Genomic DNA, 15,039 nt, shown 5'->3' with positions numbered 1-15,039 from the left:
TTATTTGCTTTTGTGTTCAATCTACTGTGATTTGTTAAAATCAAGTAAGAAGATACGACTTCATATAAATAATCTGTTGGAAAAACGGAGGACTTCGTGGACTCTTGAAAGAGTCTCAGGGACCGTACAGATGTTCTAGGGTCACTTTGAGAACTGCTGGTTTAGACAGATTAATTTCTGAGTTATTCGGTGGATTTTGGCTCAGACGGTAAAGAATCTGCCTACAATGCAGGAGACCTGAGTTCTGTTCTTGGGTCAGGAAGATTCCCTAGAGGAGAAAATGGCAACCCACTGCAATATTCTTTCCTGGAGAATTCCATTGACTTAGGAGCCTGGTGGGCTACATACACTTCATGGGGTTGCAAAGAGTCAGACATAACTGAGAAACTAACACTTTCCTTTCACTTGAAATGACAAGTTGTCCTTGAGAATTTGAGTATTCTGTGGGACAAATTAGTTGCTTATGAACACTCACAAAGCATGAAATCAAGGTTATCCTAATATATGTTGCTGTTTTACTGTTGTTTGTGTACATGCTTCTTTTTGCGAGTTCCTTAAGGACATTTAGGAAGTCCTCAGTAACTGAATTGAATCAAAATACTAAAAATTGACAGCAAGGACTCTCACACGATAAAATGTGTATAAGGTGCTCTACTTTGATTGCTTTAGGGTTGATTTTTTTTTTTTTTTCTGGATACTAGTTAAGCTTCAAGACAGCCAGAGCCAATTTTCACATTTCTCTTTAGTTAGTTTAATAATTTTGAAATACAGTCCAATCTCCCCAAATCCAACAGAAATTTTTATTTTTACTTATTCCTTTTAAGTAAATGTGCTCTGGCATCATGGGCATTGTGTTTTATGATATCTTGTGTCTTTAATGTTGTCTATCCTCCTTACAGAAATACAAAGAGTATGAGAAGGATGTTGCCATAGAAGAAATTGATGGGCTCCAGCTGGTGAAAAAGCTGGCAAAGAACATGGAAGAGATGTTTCACAAGAAGTCTGAAGCAGTGCGGGTAAGTGTCTCTGGTTTCTGCTCTGTATTGCCCAAAGACACAAAGGCGACTGGTGTTGATGAACCCAACTCTCAGAAATCAAAAGTTGACTCACCCATATATACATAATTTCTTAAGTCTGGTTAATGAAGATAAGCAGGTACTAGGGGCACAGTCACCCCTTTTCTAGGGTAAACTAGGGTTTAGGTGGTAGTTTTTGTCTTACGATAGTGTACTTTCAGTGGAAAGTGAAGTCGCTCAGTCATGTCCGACTCTTTGCAATCCCATGGACTGTAGCCTACCAGGCTCCTCCATCCATGGGATTTTCCAGGCAAGAGAACTGGAGTGGGGTGCCATTTCCTTCTCCAGGGGATCTTCCCGACCCAAGGATCGAACCCTGGTCTCCCGCATTGTAGGCAGACGCTTTACCGTCTGAGCCTCCAGGGAAGTCTACTTTCAGTGGAGGTGTCTCTAATTGTTTGCCAGACAAACAAAGTGCCTAATTGTTTGCCTAATTAATTGCCAAAGTACATTCAAGGGTACGTTGTGGTTGAACTAAGCAGTTGTAAAAAAAAGTTAATCAGTGTTTACCAAAATACGGAATTGAAAATCTCCATGGAGTAAATGAGTCTAGATGAAGTCTGAAGTTCTTTTTACTATTTTTGGAATATTACTATAATTATAATGTTTATCTTGACTGGAAAGAGCTCCCTGAAATCTTTTTTTTAAAGTTTTTTGGGAGTATAGTTGATTTACAATGTTGTTTTAGTTTTAGGTGTACTGCAAAGTGAAGCAGTTCAACACATACATATATCCACTCATTTTAAGATTCTTTTCCCATCTAGGCCATTATCCCTGAAATGTTGTATTAGCAGGAAGAATGGAACTGCAGTGCACATGTGGTGTTATTTTGGATTTCCAAGATTGCCTCTGACTTTATACTTTGTTGCCAACAAAATGGGGCATCTGAATTCTTGATTTAGAACATGTGAATGTTACAGTACCCTTTTTTAATACTACATTGGCACAGGATTATGGGAAAGACTTTTGATCTAAAGAGTTCTTTATTTCTAACTTGTAGTTTACTTTCAGTTCAGTTCAGTTCACTCGCTCAGTCATGTCCAGCTCTTTGTGACCCCATCGCAGCACACCAGACTTCCCTGTCCATCACCAACTGCTGGAGTTTACTCAGTGGAGTTGGTAATGCCATCCAACTATCTCATCCTCTGTCATCCCCTTCTCCTCCTGCCTTCAGTCTTTCCCAGCATCAGGGTCTTTTCAAATGAGTCAGCTTTTTGCATCAGTTGGCCAAAGTATTGGAGTTTCAGCTTCAACATCAGTCCTTCCAATGAACACTCAGGACTGATCTCCTTTAGGATGGACGGGTTGGATCTCCTTGCAGTGTAGTTTATTTACCTTTTAGTTTTATTATCTTCAGAATGACTTTGTTATAAAAGTTCATTTCCTAGTTTAGCTTTTCTCATCCTTAATTGGCCAAACCAAATTGCCACAAGATATTTCTACCTTAGACCTTATAATCCCATACATTTCCTTGTTTCTAAAATATTTTGTATTATTTTGATTTAGGGAAGAAGGGACTGTAGTTTAGGTAGAAGCATGAGCTTGACCTGGGTTCAGTGTCAAGCAGAACAACCTTCAGGAGCTTCCATTTCCTCATCTGTAAAATGGGAAAAACTCACACAGGGAGTGTAAAGATCACAGTTGTGGTTTTGAGCCATTAAGCACAGACCCTGGCACATGAGGAGTGCTTAGTGAATAGTTAACTTCTGCTGCTACTATGGTTATTAATTTAAATAAGGTGAGCTTTCTTGGTGGAAACTCAAGTGCCTTGGAAGGAAAAAAAAGTGCTTTTATGTGCTATAGACATACTGCGCTGACTGCCATTCCTGGGAGCTGCATGGTGGCCTCTGGTGTGTCTATGTCAGTACCTTAGAGCAAGTTGTATTCTATTTTTCACAGACATGGCAGCATGACAGGCATTGGCACCTCTCAGTCAGAGAACCCTGAGGTAAACATTTAAAAAACACAATTACTATTTTATGTTTATAAAATGAACACCCTCTTTGTTGGAACTTTTAGAATGTATTGAGAAGTATCAAAAAGAGAAAAAAAGTCACCTAGAACTCCTACTGCCTAGCAGGAAAACAACATTTGTTTTCTTGGGTTTTCTTCCTTCTAGTCTTTTTTCTTTACATTTATATGCATATCCTTGTGTGTGTTTTTCTTTTATCAAATTAGTAATTGTATTGCCTGTTTGCTTTTGTATCCCACTTTTTTTTCTTCTTTATACCAAAATAGTGTGAGCATTATCTTGTGTCCCTGTGTTTTGTGATTTTCTTTTTTTAAAAAACTAATTAATTTTTTAAATTGGAGTCTTGTTACTTTACAATATGTGATTTTTTTTGTCATACATCAACATGAATCAGCCACAGGTGTACATGTGTTCCCCCATCTTGCCAAATTCCATATATATGTGTTAATGTACTGTATTGGTGTTTCTGACTTCACTCTGTATAAGAGGCTCCAGTTTCATACCCTCATTAGAACCGACTCAAATGTGTTCTTTTTTTATAGCTGAGTAATATTTCATTGTGTATATGTACCGCATCTTCCTTATCCATTCGTCTGCCAATGGACATCTAGGTTGCTTCCACGTCCTAGCTGTTGCAGACAGTGTCTCTTTCAATTCTGGCTTCCTCAGTGTGTATGCCCAGCAGTGCAATTGCTGGGTCGTATGGCAGTTCTCTTTCCAGTATTTTAAGAAATCTCCACACTGTTCTCCAAAGTGGCTGTACTAGATTGCATTCCCATCAACAGTGTAAGGGAGTTTCTCCAGATCCTCTCCAGCATTTATTGCTTCTACACTAAAATGGCAGCCATTCTGACCGGCATGAGATGGTATCTCACTGTGGTTTTGATTTGCATTTCTCTGATAATGAGTGATGTTGAGCATCTTTTCTTGTGTTTGTTAGCTGTATATATGTCTTGTTTGGAGAAATGTCTGTTTAGCTTTGGCCCACTTTTTGATTGGGTGGTTTATTTTTCTGGTATTGAGCTGCAGAGCTGCTTGTATATTTTGGAGATTAATTCTTTGTCAGTTTTTTCATTTGCTATTATTTTCTCCCATTCTGAAGGCTGTCTTTTCACCTTGCTTATAGTTTCCTTCATTGTACAAAAGCTTTTAGGTTTAATTAGGTCCCATTTGTTTATTTTTGTTTTTATTTCCATTACTCTGGGAGGTGGGTCATAGAGGATCTTGAAGTGAAGTCGCTCAGTCGTGTCCGACTCTTTGCGACCCCATGAACTGTAGCCTACCAGGCTCCTCTGTCCATGGGGTTTTCCAGGCAATAGTACTGGAGTGGATTGCTATTTCCTTCTCCAGGGGATCTTCCCAACCCAGGGATTGAACCTGGGTCTCCTGCATTGTAGACAGACACTTTACCGTCTGAGCAACCAGAGAGTGTTATGCTTATGTTTTCCTCTTAAGAGTTTTATAGTTTCTGGTCTTATATTTAGATCTTTAATCCACTTTGAGTTTATTTTTGTGTATGGTGTTATAAAGTGTTCTAGTTTCATTGTTTTACAGGTGGTTAACCAGTTTTCCTAGAAGAACTGGTTAAAGAGATTGATTGCCTTTTCTCCCTTGTATGTTTGCCTCCTTTGTCAAAGATAAGGTGTCCATAGGTGCGTGGATTTATCTCTGGGTTTCCTGTTTTGTTCTATTGATCTATATTTCTGTCTTTGTGCCAGTACTGTACTGTCTTGATGAGTGTAGCTTTGTAGTAGTCTGAAGTCAGGCAGGTTGATTCCACCAGTTCGAGTCTTCTTTCTCAAGATTGCTCTGGCTATTCAAGGTTTTTTTTTGTTTCCATACAAGTTGTAAAATTATTTATTCTAGTTCTGTGAAAAATACCATTGGTAGCTTGATAGGGATTGCATTGAATGTATAGATTGTTTTGGGAGGATACTCATTTTCACTATATTGACTCTTCTAATCCACAAACATGGTATATTTCTCCACTTGTGTCATCTTTCATTTCTTTCATCAGTGTTTTATCATTTTCTATATATAGATATTTTGTTTCTCTAGGTAAATTTATTCCTGAATATTTTATTCTTTTCATTGCAATGGTGAATGGGATTGTTTCCTTAGTTTCTTTTTCTGTTTTCTCATTGTTAGTGTATAGGAATGCAAGGGATTTCAGTGTAATGATTTTGTATCCTGCAACTTTACTATATTCATTGATGAGCTCTAGTAATTTTCTGGTGGTGTCTTTAGGGTTTTCTATGTAGAGGATCATGTCACCTGCACACAGTGAGAGTTTTATTTCTTCTTTTCCAATCTGGATTCCTTTTATTTCTTTTTCTTCTCTGATTGCTATAGCTAGGACTTCCAAAACTATGTTGAATAGTGTGGTGAGAGTGGTCAGTTTTGTCTTGTTCCTGATTTTAGAGGAAATGCTTTCAATTTTTCTCCATTGAGGATAATGTTTGCTTTGGGTTTGTTGTATATGGCTTTTCTTATGTTGAGGCATATTCCTTCTATGCCTGCATTCTGGAGAGTTTTTATCATAAATGGGTGTTGGATTTTGTCAAAGGGTTTCTCTGCATCTATTGAGATAATCATATGGTTTTTAATCTTCAATTTGTTAATATGGTGTATCACATTGATTGATTTGTGAATATTGAAGAATCTTTGCATCCCTGGAATAAAGCCGACTTGGTCATGATATATGATCTTTTTAATATGTTGTTGAATTCTGTTTGCTAGAATTTTGTTGAGGATTTTTGCACCTATGTTGATCAGTGATACGGGCCTGTAGTCTTCTTTTTGTGTCACATCTTTGTCTAGTTTTGGTATTAGGGTGATGGTGGCCTCATAGAATGAGCTTGGGAGTTTACCTTCCTCTGCAATTTTCTGAAAGAGTTTGAGTAGGATAGGTGTTAGCTCTTCTCTAAATTTTCGGTAGAATTCAGCTGTGAAGCCATCTGGTCCTGGGCTTTTGTTTGTTGGAAGATTTTTGATTATAGTTTTGATTTCTGTACTTTCGATGGGTCTGTTAAGATTTTCTATATCTGCCTGGTTCAGTTTTGGAAGGTTATACTAAGAATTTGTCCATTTCTTCCAAGTTGTCCATTTTATTGGCATATAATTGCTCATAGTAGTCTCTTATGATCTTTTGTATTTCTGTGTTGTCTGTTGTGATTTCTCCATTTTCATTTCTAACTTTACTGATTTGATTCTTCTCTGTTTTTTTCTTGATGAGACTGGTTAATGGTTTGTCTATTTTATTTATCTTCTCAAAGAACCAGCTTCTAGTTTGCTGATTTTTGTTATAGTCTCCTTCATTTCTTTTTCATTTGTTTCTGTTTGATTTTTATAATTTCTTTCCTTCTGCTAACTTTGGGGTTCTTCTTTTCTTCTTTTTCTAGTAGCTTTTGGTATAAAGTTAGGTTGTTCATTTGGTGTTATTCTTGTTTCTTGAGGTAGCCTTATGTTGCTATGCTTTTACTGAATCCAATAAGTTTTGGATTGTCGTGTTTTCATTTTCATTTGTTTCTATGCATAGTTTGATTTCCTTCTTGATTTCTTCCATGATCTGTTGGTTATTCATAAGTGTGTTGTTTTAGCCTCCATGTTTGTATTTTTAATAGTTTTTTTTCCTGTTCAGTTCAGTTCAGTCACTCAGTCATGTCCAATTCTTTGCGACCCCATGAATCACAGCACGCCAGGCCTCCCTGTCCATCACCAACTCCCGGAGTTCACTGAGACTCACATCCATCGAGTCAGTGATGCCATCCAGCCATCTCATCCTCTGTTGTCCCCTTCTCCTCCTGCCCCCAATCCCTCCCAGCATCAGTCTTTTCCAATGAGTCAACTCTTCGCATGAGGTGGCCAAAGTACTGGAGTTTCAGCTTTAGCATCATTCCTTCCAAAGAAATCCCAGGGCTGATCTCTTTCAGAGACTGGTTGCATCTCCTTGCAGTCCAAGGGACTCTCAAGAGTCTTCTCCAACACCACAGTTCAAAAGCATCAATTCTTAGGCGCTCAGCCTTCTTCACAGTCCAACTCTCACATCCATACATGACCACAGGAAAAACCATAGCCTTGACTAGAAGGACCTTTGTTGGCAGAGTAATGTCTCTGCTTTTGAATATGCTATCTAGGTTGGTCATAACTTTGCTTCCAAAGAGTAAGCGTCTTTTAATTTCATGGCTGCAGTCACCATCTGCAGTGATTTTGGAGCCCCAAAAAATAAAGTCTGACACTGTTTCCACTGTTTCCCCATCTATTTCCCATGAAGTGATGGGACAGGATGCCATGATCTTAGTTTTCTGAATGTTGAGCTTTAAGCCAACTATTTCACTCTCCTCTTTCACTTTCATCTTACTGCATTGTGATCAGAAAAAATGTTTGAAATGATTTCAGTTTTTTAAAATTTACCAAGGCTAGATTTATGGCCCATGATGTGATCTGTCCTGGAGAATGTTCCATGTGCACTTGAGTAAAAGGTAAAATCCATTGTTTTGGGATGAAATGCCTTATAGATATCAATTACATCTAACTAGTCTATTGTATCATTTAAAGCTTCTGTTTCCTTGCTAATTTTCTGTTTAGTTGATCTATCCATAGGTGTGAGTGGGCTATTAAAGTCCCCCGCTATAATTGTGTTACTGTTAATTTCCCCTTTCATACTTGTTAGGATTTGCCTTACATAATGAGGTGCTCCTATATTGGGTGCATATGTATTTATAATTGTTACATCTCCTTCTTGGATTGGCCCTTTGATCATTATGTAGTGTCCTTCTTTGTCTCATATCACAGTCTTTATTTCAAAGTCTAATTTATCTGTTCTGAGTATTGCTACTTTGCTTTCTCTTACTCTCCATTTGTATGAAATATCTTTTTCCAGCCCTTCACTTTCCATCTGTATGCATCCCTGAGTTTGAGATGGGTCTCTTAGAGATAGCATATATAGGGGTCTTGTTTTTGTATCTATTCATCCAGTCTTTGTCTTTTGGTTGGAGAATTTAACCCATTTACATTTAAGGTCATTATTGATAAGTATGATCCCATTACCATTTACTTTGTTGTTTTGGGTTCATTTTTATAAACCTTTTCTGTGTTTCCTGTCTAGAAAAGATCCTTTAGCATTTATTGAAAAGCTGGTTTGGTGGTGCTGAATTCTCTTAGCTCCTGCTTCTCTGTAAAGTTTTTGATTTCTCCTTCATATCTGAATGAGATCTTTCCTGGGTAAAGTAATTTTGGTTGTAGGTTTTTCTCTTTCATCACTTTAAGTATGTCCTGCCATTCCCTTTTGGCCTGAAGAGTTTCTATTGAAAGATCAACTGTTACCCTTATGGGGATCCCTTTTTGTTTATTTGTAGCTTTTCCCTTGCTGCTTTTAATATTTGCTCTTTGGGTTTGATTTTTGTTAGTTTGATTAATATGTGTCTTGGGGTGTTTGACCTTGGGTTTATCCTGTTTGGTACTGTCTGGGTTTCTTGGAATTGAGTGGCTTTTTCCTTCCCCATTTTAGAGAAGTTTTCGACTATTATCTCCTCAAGTATTTTCTCACGCACTTTCTTTTTGTCTTCTTCTTCTGGGACACCTATGATTTGAAAGTTGGGGCATTTAACATTGTCCCAGAGGTCTCTGAGGTCGTCCTCATTTATTTTAATTCTTTTTTCTTTACTCCTCTCTGCTTTATTTATTTCCACCATTCTATCTTCCATCTCACTTATCCTCTCTTCTTACTCAGTTATTCTACTGTTGATTTCCTCCAGAGTGCTTTTAATCTTAGTTATTACATTGTTTATTATTGATTGACGCTTCTTTATTTCTTCTAGGTCCTTGTTAAACATTTCTTTCATCTTCTCAATCCTTGTCTCTAGTCTATTTATCTGTGACTCCATTTTGTTTTCAAGATTTTGGATCACCTTTCCTATCATTATTCTGTATTCTTTTTCAGGTAGACTCTCTGTCTCCTCCTCTTTGGTTTGGTTTGGTGGGTTTTTAGCATGTTCCCTCACCTGCGGAATATTTCTCTGCCTTTACATTTTGGTTAGATTGCTGTGTTTGGGTGCCCTTTCTGCAGGCTGGAAGTTTGTGGTTCCTCTTAATTACGGCGTCTTCTCCCTGTGGGTGGGGTTGGACTAACGGCTTGTCAAGGTTTCCTGGTTGGGGGAGCTTGTGTCTGTGTTCTGGTGTGTGGTGCTGAATCTCTTCTCTCAGAAGTACAGTGAAGTGTCCAGTAGTGAGTTTTGGGGTGTCTATGGGTTTGACATGGCCTTGGACAGCCTGTCTTTTAATGTTCAGGGTTGTGTTTCTGTTTTGCTGGAGAATTAGCATGGTGTGTCTTACACTGGAACTTGTAGGCTCTTTGGTGGTGCTTGGTTTCATTGTAGGTGTGGAGACTTTTGGGTCAGCTCTTGTCTATTAATGTTCCCTGGAGTCAGGAGTTCTGTTATGTTCTAAAGTTTTGGAGCTAAGCCTCCTGGATTTCCTGTCCTTCTCTGACAGTAGCCTCAGGACTTCTCTATCCATACAGCACAGAAGATAAAACCCCTAGGTTAATGGTAAGACAATTCTCAGCAGGCAGGAACACCCAGAGAGATTCACAGAATTACAGAAAGAAGAGAAGAAGGAGGAGGGAGATAGAGGTGACCAGGAGGAGAAGAGGGGGAGTCAAAAGGGGAGAGAGCAGTCTAGCCAGTAATCAAATCCCTAAGTGCTCTCCACAGCCCAGAACACCCAGAGAGGTTCACAGAGATGTGTAGAGAAGAGAAGAGGGAGGAAGGAGATAGCAGTGATTTGGAGGAAAAAAAGGGAGAGTCAAAAGGCAAGAGAGCAATCAAGCCAGTGATCAAGTCCCTAAATGAAAATGGATACTGATGATTAGAATCTTAAAGGTACAAAATTGATAATAAATATCAAAAAGCAAAGATTAAAAACGAAGAATAGAGGTTAGACTCCCAAAAATACTGTATAAAAATACAGAACAAAATTAATTAGAAAAATTACAAAAGTATATATGGAATTTGTTTTTAAAAAATGGGTTTTTTGGGGAAAGGTAATTGTAGGCTATAAAAATGAAAGTTAAAGGAGTAATAAAGAACTACAATTTTTTTTTTTAATTGAAAAGTGATAATACTAAAAATACCGAAGCTGTAGGAATTTCTCTAGTGCTGTTATGGGCAGTGTGGGGTCAGTTCAGTGTCAGATAGTCCCTTGTTCTGGCTTGTACTTGTTCTCAGGGTCTATAGGTGCCACTCAAATGCACATTCTCAGATTCACTGCAGGGTTTTAATCTGTTGCACCTGTCACTTCCAGAGTGGTTCCCCCTTCTTTGTTTCTTTTGGCTTCCTTTGTTTCCAAGTCTCTTCAGCATCTAATTTGCACCCTGACACAAGGGGGCGAAGGTAGTCACTTATTTAGGCTCACTTGTTCAGTTGTGTTGTGGGGAAGGAGGGACATTGCAAAGAAATACTGCTGGCATGTGTGGGGAGTGCTCACAATGGGTGGACCACACTGGGTTTGCCACAGCCCAAGGCAGCGTGTACTTCCTGGGTCCACAGTGCTCAGGCTCCAGGGTGCTGTGCAAGGGCACTGTCCCAAGTGGACCCTGCATTTCATGCCCTTCTCAGGCCTAAGCCGCTCGGGTTCTTGGGTGCTCCACAGGGGCACAGGCCCAGATGGGCTGTGTGTTTTGTGCCCTTCCCAGATCTAGCAGCTCAGGTGACCAGGTGCTTGGTGAGCACTGTTCCAGGTGGTCCATGCATCTTATTCACCTGCCCGGTCTCGGCTGCTCAGTTTCCTGGGTGTGCCTCAAGAGCACAGTCCCGGGTGTGATGCGTGTTTCCTCCTCTGGGGAGCTGATCTCAGGCTGTGCCACTCCTGGCAGATGTCAGCTGTCCAGGATTCCAGGAAGACATGGTTAGCAAATGGGAGCCTGTTCAAAGTTTGGTGGAAGATGCGGTGTCTGGGGCCTGGACGCAGCAGGCCCTTGCCTTCCGCCTCTGGCTGTCACGAGCCTGCCTCTCTGCCTCCAGGGAGGGCCAGCCCCATATGGCAGCCGGCTTGCTGTCCTTTGGTATTTGCTCAATCCTCTGTTCTGTGAGCATGCCAGGGCTCACTGCATTAGAGCCTTTTGTGGCAAAGTTCTTTTTTTTCTGTCTCTCTGGCAGTCCCATGGTTTGGGTTGCTATCTCATATTAGCCCCCTCAGATAGTCCTCAGGGCATTCAGGCCTGGTCCTTACCCTAAGGACAGATGATGCAGTGAATATTAAGAGACAATACCTAAAATAAAATCCCACTTATAAAAATAATAAAATGAAAACTAGCATTAAGAAGAAAATTAGCATTAAAGAAGCAACTATTTCATTTATCATTTATTATTAAATTAGCATTATATTTTACATTTTAGAAATACATTGTACAGAATTATAAATGATATAGGGCATAATGTTTTTCAAAACTGTTATTAATATAACATTTATTAGTGAACAGTTCTTACTGTGCTGTCACAAGAAGTCAAGAAATTGACAAGGCAACACAACACAAAACGTTATTTTATTTAAATATTTTTTTGTAAACTGCTTCATACCTATTTTGGAAAGATGTGGGATGTATAAAAATAAATATAAATGTATTAACTCTTATATTATGACTAACAACCAGAGCATAAGAACTTTAAATGTACTTTAAATGCAGCATAAACACCTCCCTGCCCAACCCCCACTTGCTGGGCACGGACCTGAGTGTCTGCATCACTTCGCTGTCTCAGCTTGCAGTTGTATGTTAGGCAGGCCTTCCTTGATAGCTTACAATGATAAGTGAAGGGTGTCAGATTCATGATCTCTGAAGAAAATTTAGCTTCAGGACCAGGGACCAGGCTTGATTACTCAAGAGCTTTTGTGTAGCAGAGTTTTATTAAAGAGTAAAAAGGGACAGAGCAAGCTTTTCACATAGACATCAGGAGGGGGACAGAGCATGCCCCCCTCTCTTTGAGTTTTGCCAAGGGAGCTATGTACTTTTTTAATTAGTTATAACAATAAATTAAAAGAATGTCTCAGTGTTGTAAAGATTTTACCAGACACACTCCCACAGTTTACATTTTAAGATAACAGGATTAGAACTAACAATAGAAAGATCTTACCAGACCCACTCCCATAATATACATTTTAGGATAATAGGATTAGTCAGAAGGTTTTTCCAGAGGGAGAAACTGTCCTCAAGCAGGATACATTGTTGTTATATAATCCTTCAGTTCAGTTCAGTTCAGTCCCTCAGTCCTGTCAGACTCTTTGCAACCCCATGAATCGCAGCACTCCAGGCCTCCCTGTCTGTCACCAACTCCTGGAGTTCGCCCAAACTCATGTCCATCGAGTCGGATGCCATCCAGCCATCTCATCCTCTGTCATCCCCTTCTCCTCTTGCCCCCAATCCCTCCCAGCATCAGAGTCTTTTCCAATGAGTCAGCTCTTTGCATGAGGTGGCCAAAGTACTGGAGTTTCAGCTTCAACATCAGTCCTTCCAATGAACACCCAGGACTGATATCCTTTAGGATGGACTGGCTGGATCTTCTTGCAGTCCAAAGGACTCTCAAGAGTCTTCAACACCACAGTTCAAAAGCATCAATTCTTTGGCCCTCAGCTTTCTTCACAGTCCAACTCTCACATCCATACATGACCACTGGAAAAACCATAGCTAGACAGACCTTTGTTGGCAAAGTAATGTCTCTGCTTTTGAATATGCTATCATGGCTGCAGTCACCATCTGCAGTGATTTTGAAGCCCGAAAAAATAAAGTCTGCTACTGTTTTCCACTGTTTCCCCATCTATTTGCCAGGAAGTGATGGGACCACATGCCATGATCTTAGTTTTCTGAATGTTGAGCTTTAAGCCAACTTTTTCACTCTCCTCTTTCACTTTCATCAAGAGTCTCTTTAGCTCCTCTTCACTTTTTGCCATAATGGTGGTGTCATCTGCTTATCTGAGGTTATTGATATTTCTCCCGGCAATCTTGATTCCAGCTTGTGCTTCTTCCAGCCCAGTGTTTCTCATGATGTACTCTGCATATAAGTTAAATAAGCAGGGTGACAATATACAGCCTTGACGTACTCCTTTTGCTATTTGGAACCAGTCTGTTGTTCCATGTCCGGTTCTAACTGTTGCTTCCTGACCTGCATACAGGTTTCTCAAGAGGCAGGTCAGGTGGTCTGGTATTCCCATCTCTTTCAGAATTTTCCACAGTGTATTGTGATCCACACAGTCAAAGGCTTTGGCATAGTCAATAAAGCAGAAATAGATGTTTTTCAGGAACTCTCTTGCTTTTTCCATGATCCAGCGGATGTTGGCAATTTGATCTCTGGTTCCTCTGCCTTTTCTAAAACCAGCTTGAACACCTGGAAGTTAGCGGTTCATGTATTGCTGAAGCCTGGCTTGGAGAATTTATTCCTTAGTCCAGAGTTTAAGCTGAATTGTGTTGTTGTGTAATCATCAGCTTAAAGAAAAAAACATTTTATGGGATTAAGATTAAGGAGTGTAGAAAAAAAAAGTCTGTCCTTCCCTCCTACTTGAAAATTCCCAACCCCTATCTTCTCCTTGAGAGCCCCATACCCGTTTCTCCTCCTCAAGAGACCCTGGACTTCTTATCAGCCTGCCTAGGAATTGACTCTCTCACTGTGGGTTTTTTTTTCTCCCTGTTATATTGCCCTCTGAGATTCCCAGCTGCCCACTCCAGTATTCTTGGGCTTCCCCTTGTGGCTCAGTTGGTAAAGAATCTGCCTGCAATGTGGGAGACCTGGACTAGATTCCTGGGTTGGGAAGATCCCCTGGAGAAGGGAAAGGCTACCCACTCCAGTATTCTGGCCAGGAGAATTCCATGGATTATATAGTCCATGGAGTCACAAAGAGTCAGACACAACCGAACGGCTTTCACTTTCACTGAAATTCCAAAACTCCACACAAACATGTCTGTGAGAGGGTTTCCTACTATGTGGGAATGTCTCCTCCTTCACAATTCCCTCCCCAGGACAGGTCTCTGTCCCTAAGTCTTTTGTCCTTGTCTTTTATATTTTGGATTACCTCCTTTTGAAGAGATTGGGCTGCCTTTCTGGGTGCCTGGTATCCTCCACCAGCATTCAGAAGTTGTTTTGTGGAAGTTGCTCAACATTCAAATGATCTTTTGATCAATTTATGGGGGAGAAAGTGGTCTCCCCATCCTATTCCTCCACCATCTTGGGACTGCCTCTCGTGATTTTCTTTAATGGCTACATAACATTCCAGTCTGTGGGTGTGTCACAACTGATTTGAGTGTTCCTCTCTATCTGGATGTTTTAAGTTGTTTGTAGGCTTTGATATAAATAATTAATGCTGCAGTAAATCTTCTTATTTGTTAACAATAGATCAGTGGACATAGCACTCACTGTGTGTTGGGTGCTTTTGTAAGGACTTTACATACACTCACTTATACTGGTAATGGCCCTGTATAGTCAAAGCTGTGGTTTTTCCAGTAGTCATGTACGGATATTAGAGTTGGAGCCTAAAGAAGGCTGATTGCCAGAGAATTGACGCCTTCAAATTGTGTGCTGGGAAAAATTCTTCAGAGCCCCTTGGACTGCAAGGAGATCAAACCAGTCAATCCTAAAGGAAATCTGTCCTGAATTTTCATTGGAAGGACTGATGCTGAAGCTCTAATATTTTGGCCACCTGATGAGAAGAGCTGACTCATTGGAAAAGACCCTGATGCTGGGAAAGATTGAAGGTGGGAGGAGAAGGGGATGACAGAAGATAAGATGGTTAGATAGTATCACTGACTCAGTGGACATGCATTTGAGCAAACTCCGGGAGATAGTGGAGGACAGAGGAACCTTGCTTGGGCAATCCCACGGATGGAGGCGCCTGGTAGGCTGCAGTCCATGGGGTCGCGAAGAGTCGGACACAACTGAGCAACTTCACTTTCACTTTTCACTTTTATGCACTGGAGAAGGAAGTGGCAACCCACTCCAGTGTTCTTGC

At 40.1% G+C, this 15,039-nt stretch overlaps 1 protein-coding gene across 3 annotated transcripts in view; it reads left to right on the top strand.

Annotated features, from left to right (window-relative positions):
• CACNA2D3 (calcium voltage-gated channel auxiliary subunit alpha2delta 3) overlaps positions 1-15,039 on the top strand; it is a 909,107-nt gene that overhangs the window by 186,611 nt on the left and 707,457 nt on the right. For all 3 annotated transcript variants that reach the window (XM_025272778.3, XM_025272777.3, XM_044933476.2), the window contains exon 3: positions 900-1,016. In XM_025272778.3, coding sequence (XP_025128563.3) covers positions 900-1,016 — 117 coding nt within the window. The remainder of the gene's footprint in view (positions 1-899; positions 1,017-15,039) is intronic.

This window comes from Bubalus bubalis, chromosome 21, assembly GCF_019923935.1.
Source record: "Bubalus bubalis isolate 160015118507 breed Murrah chromosome 21, NDDB_SH_1, whole genome shotgun sequence".
Taxonomy (NCBI): domain Eukaryota; kingdom Metazoa; phylum Chordata; class Mammalia; order Artiodactyla; family Bovidae; genus Bubalus; species Bubalus bubalis.
This window is presented reverse-complemented; position numbering and strand designations above follow the sequence as displayed.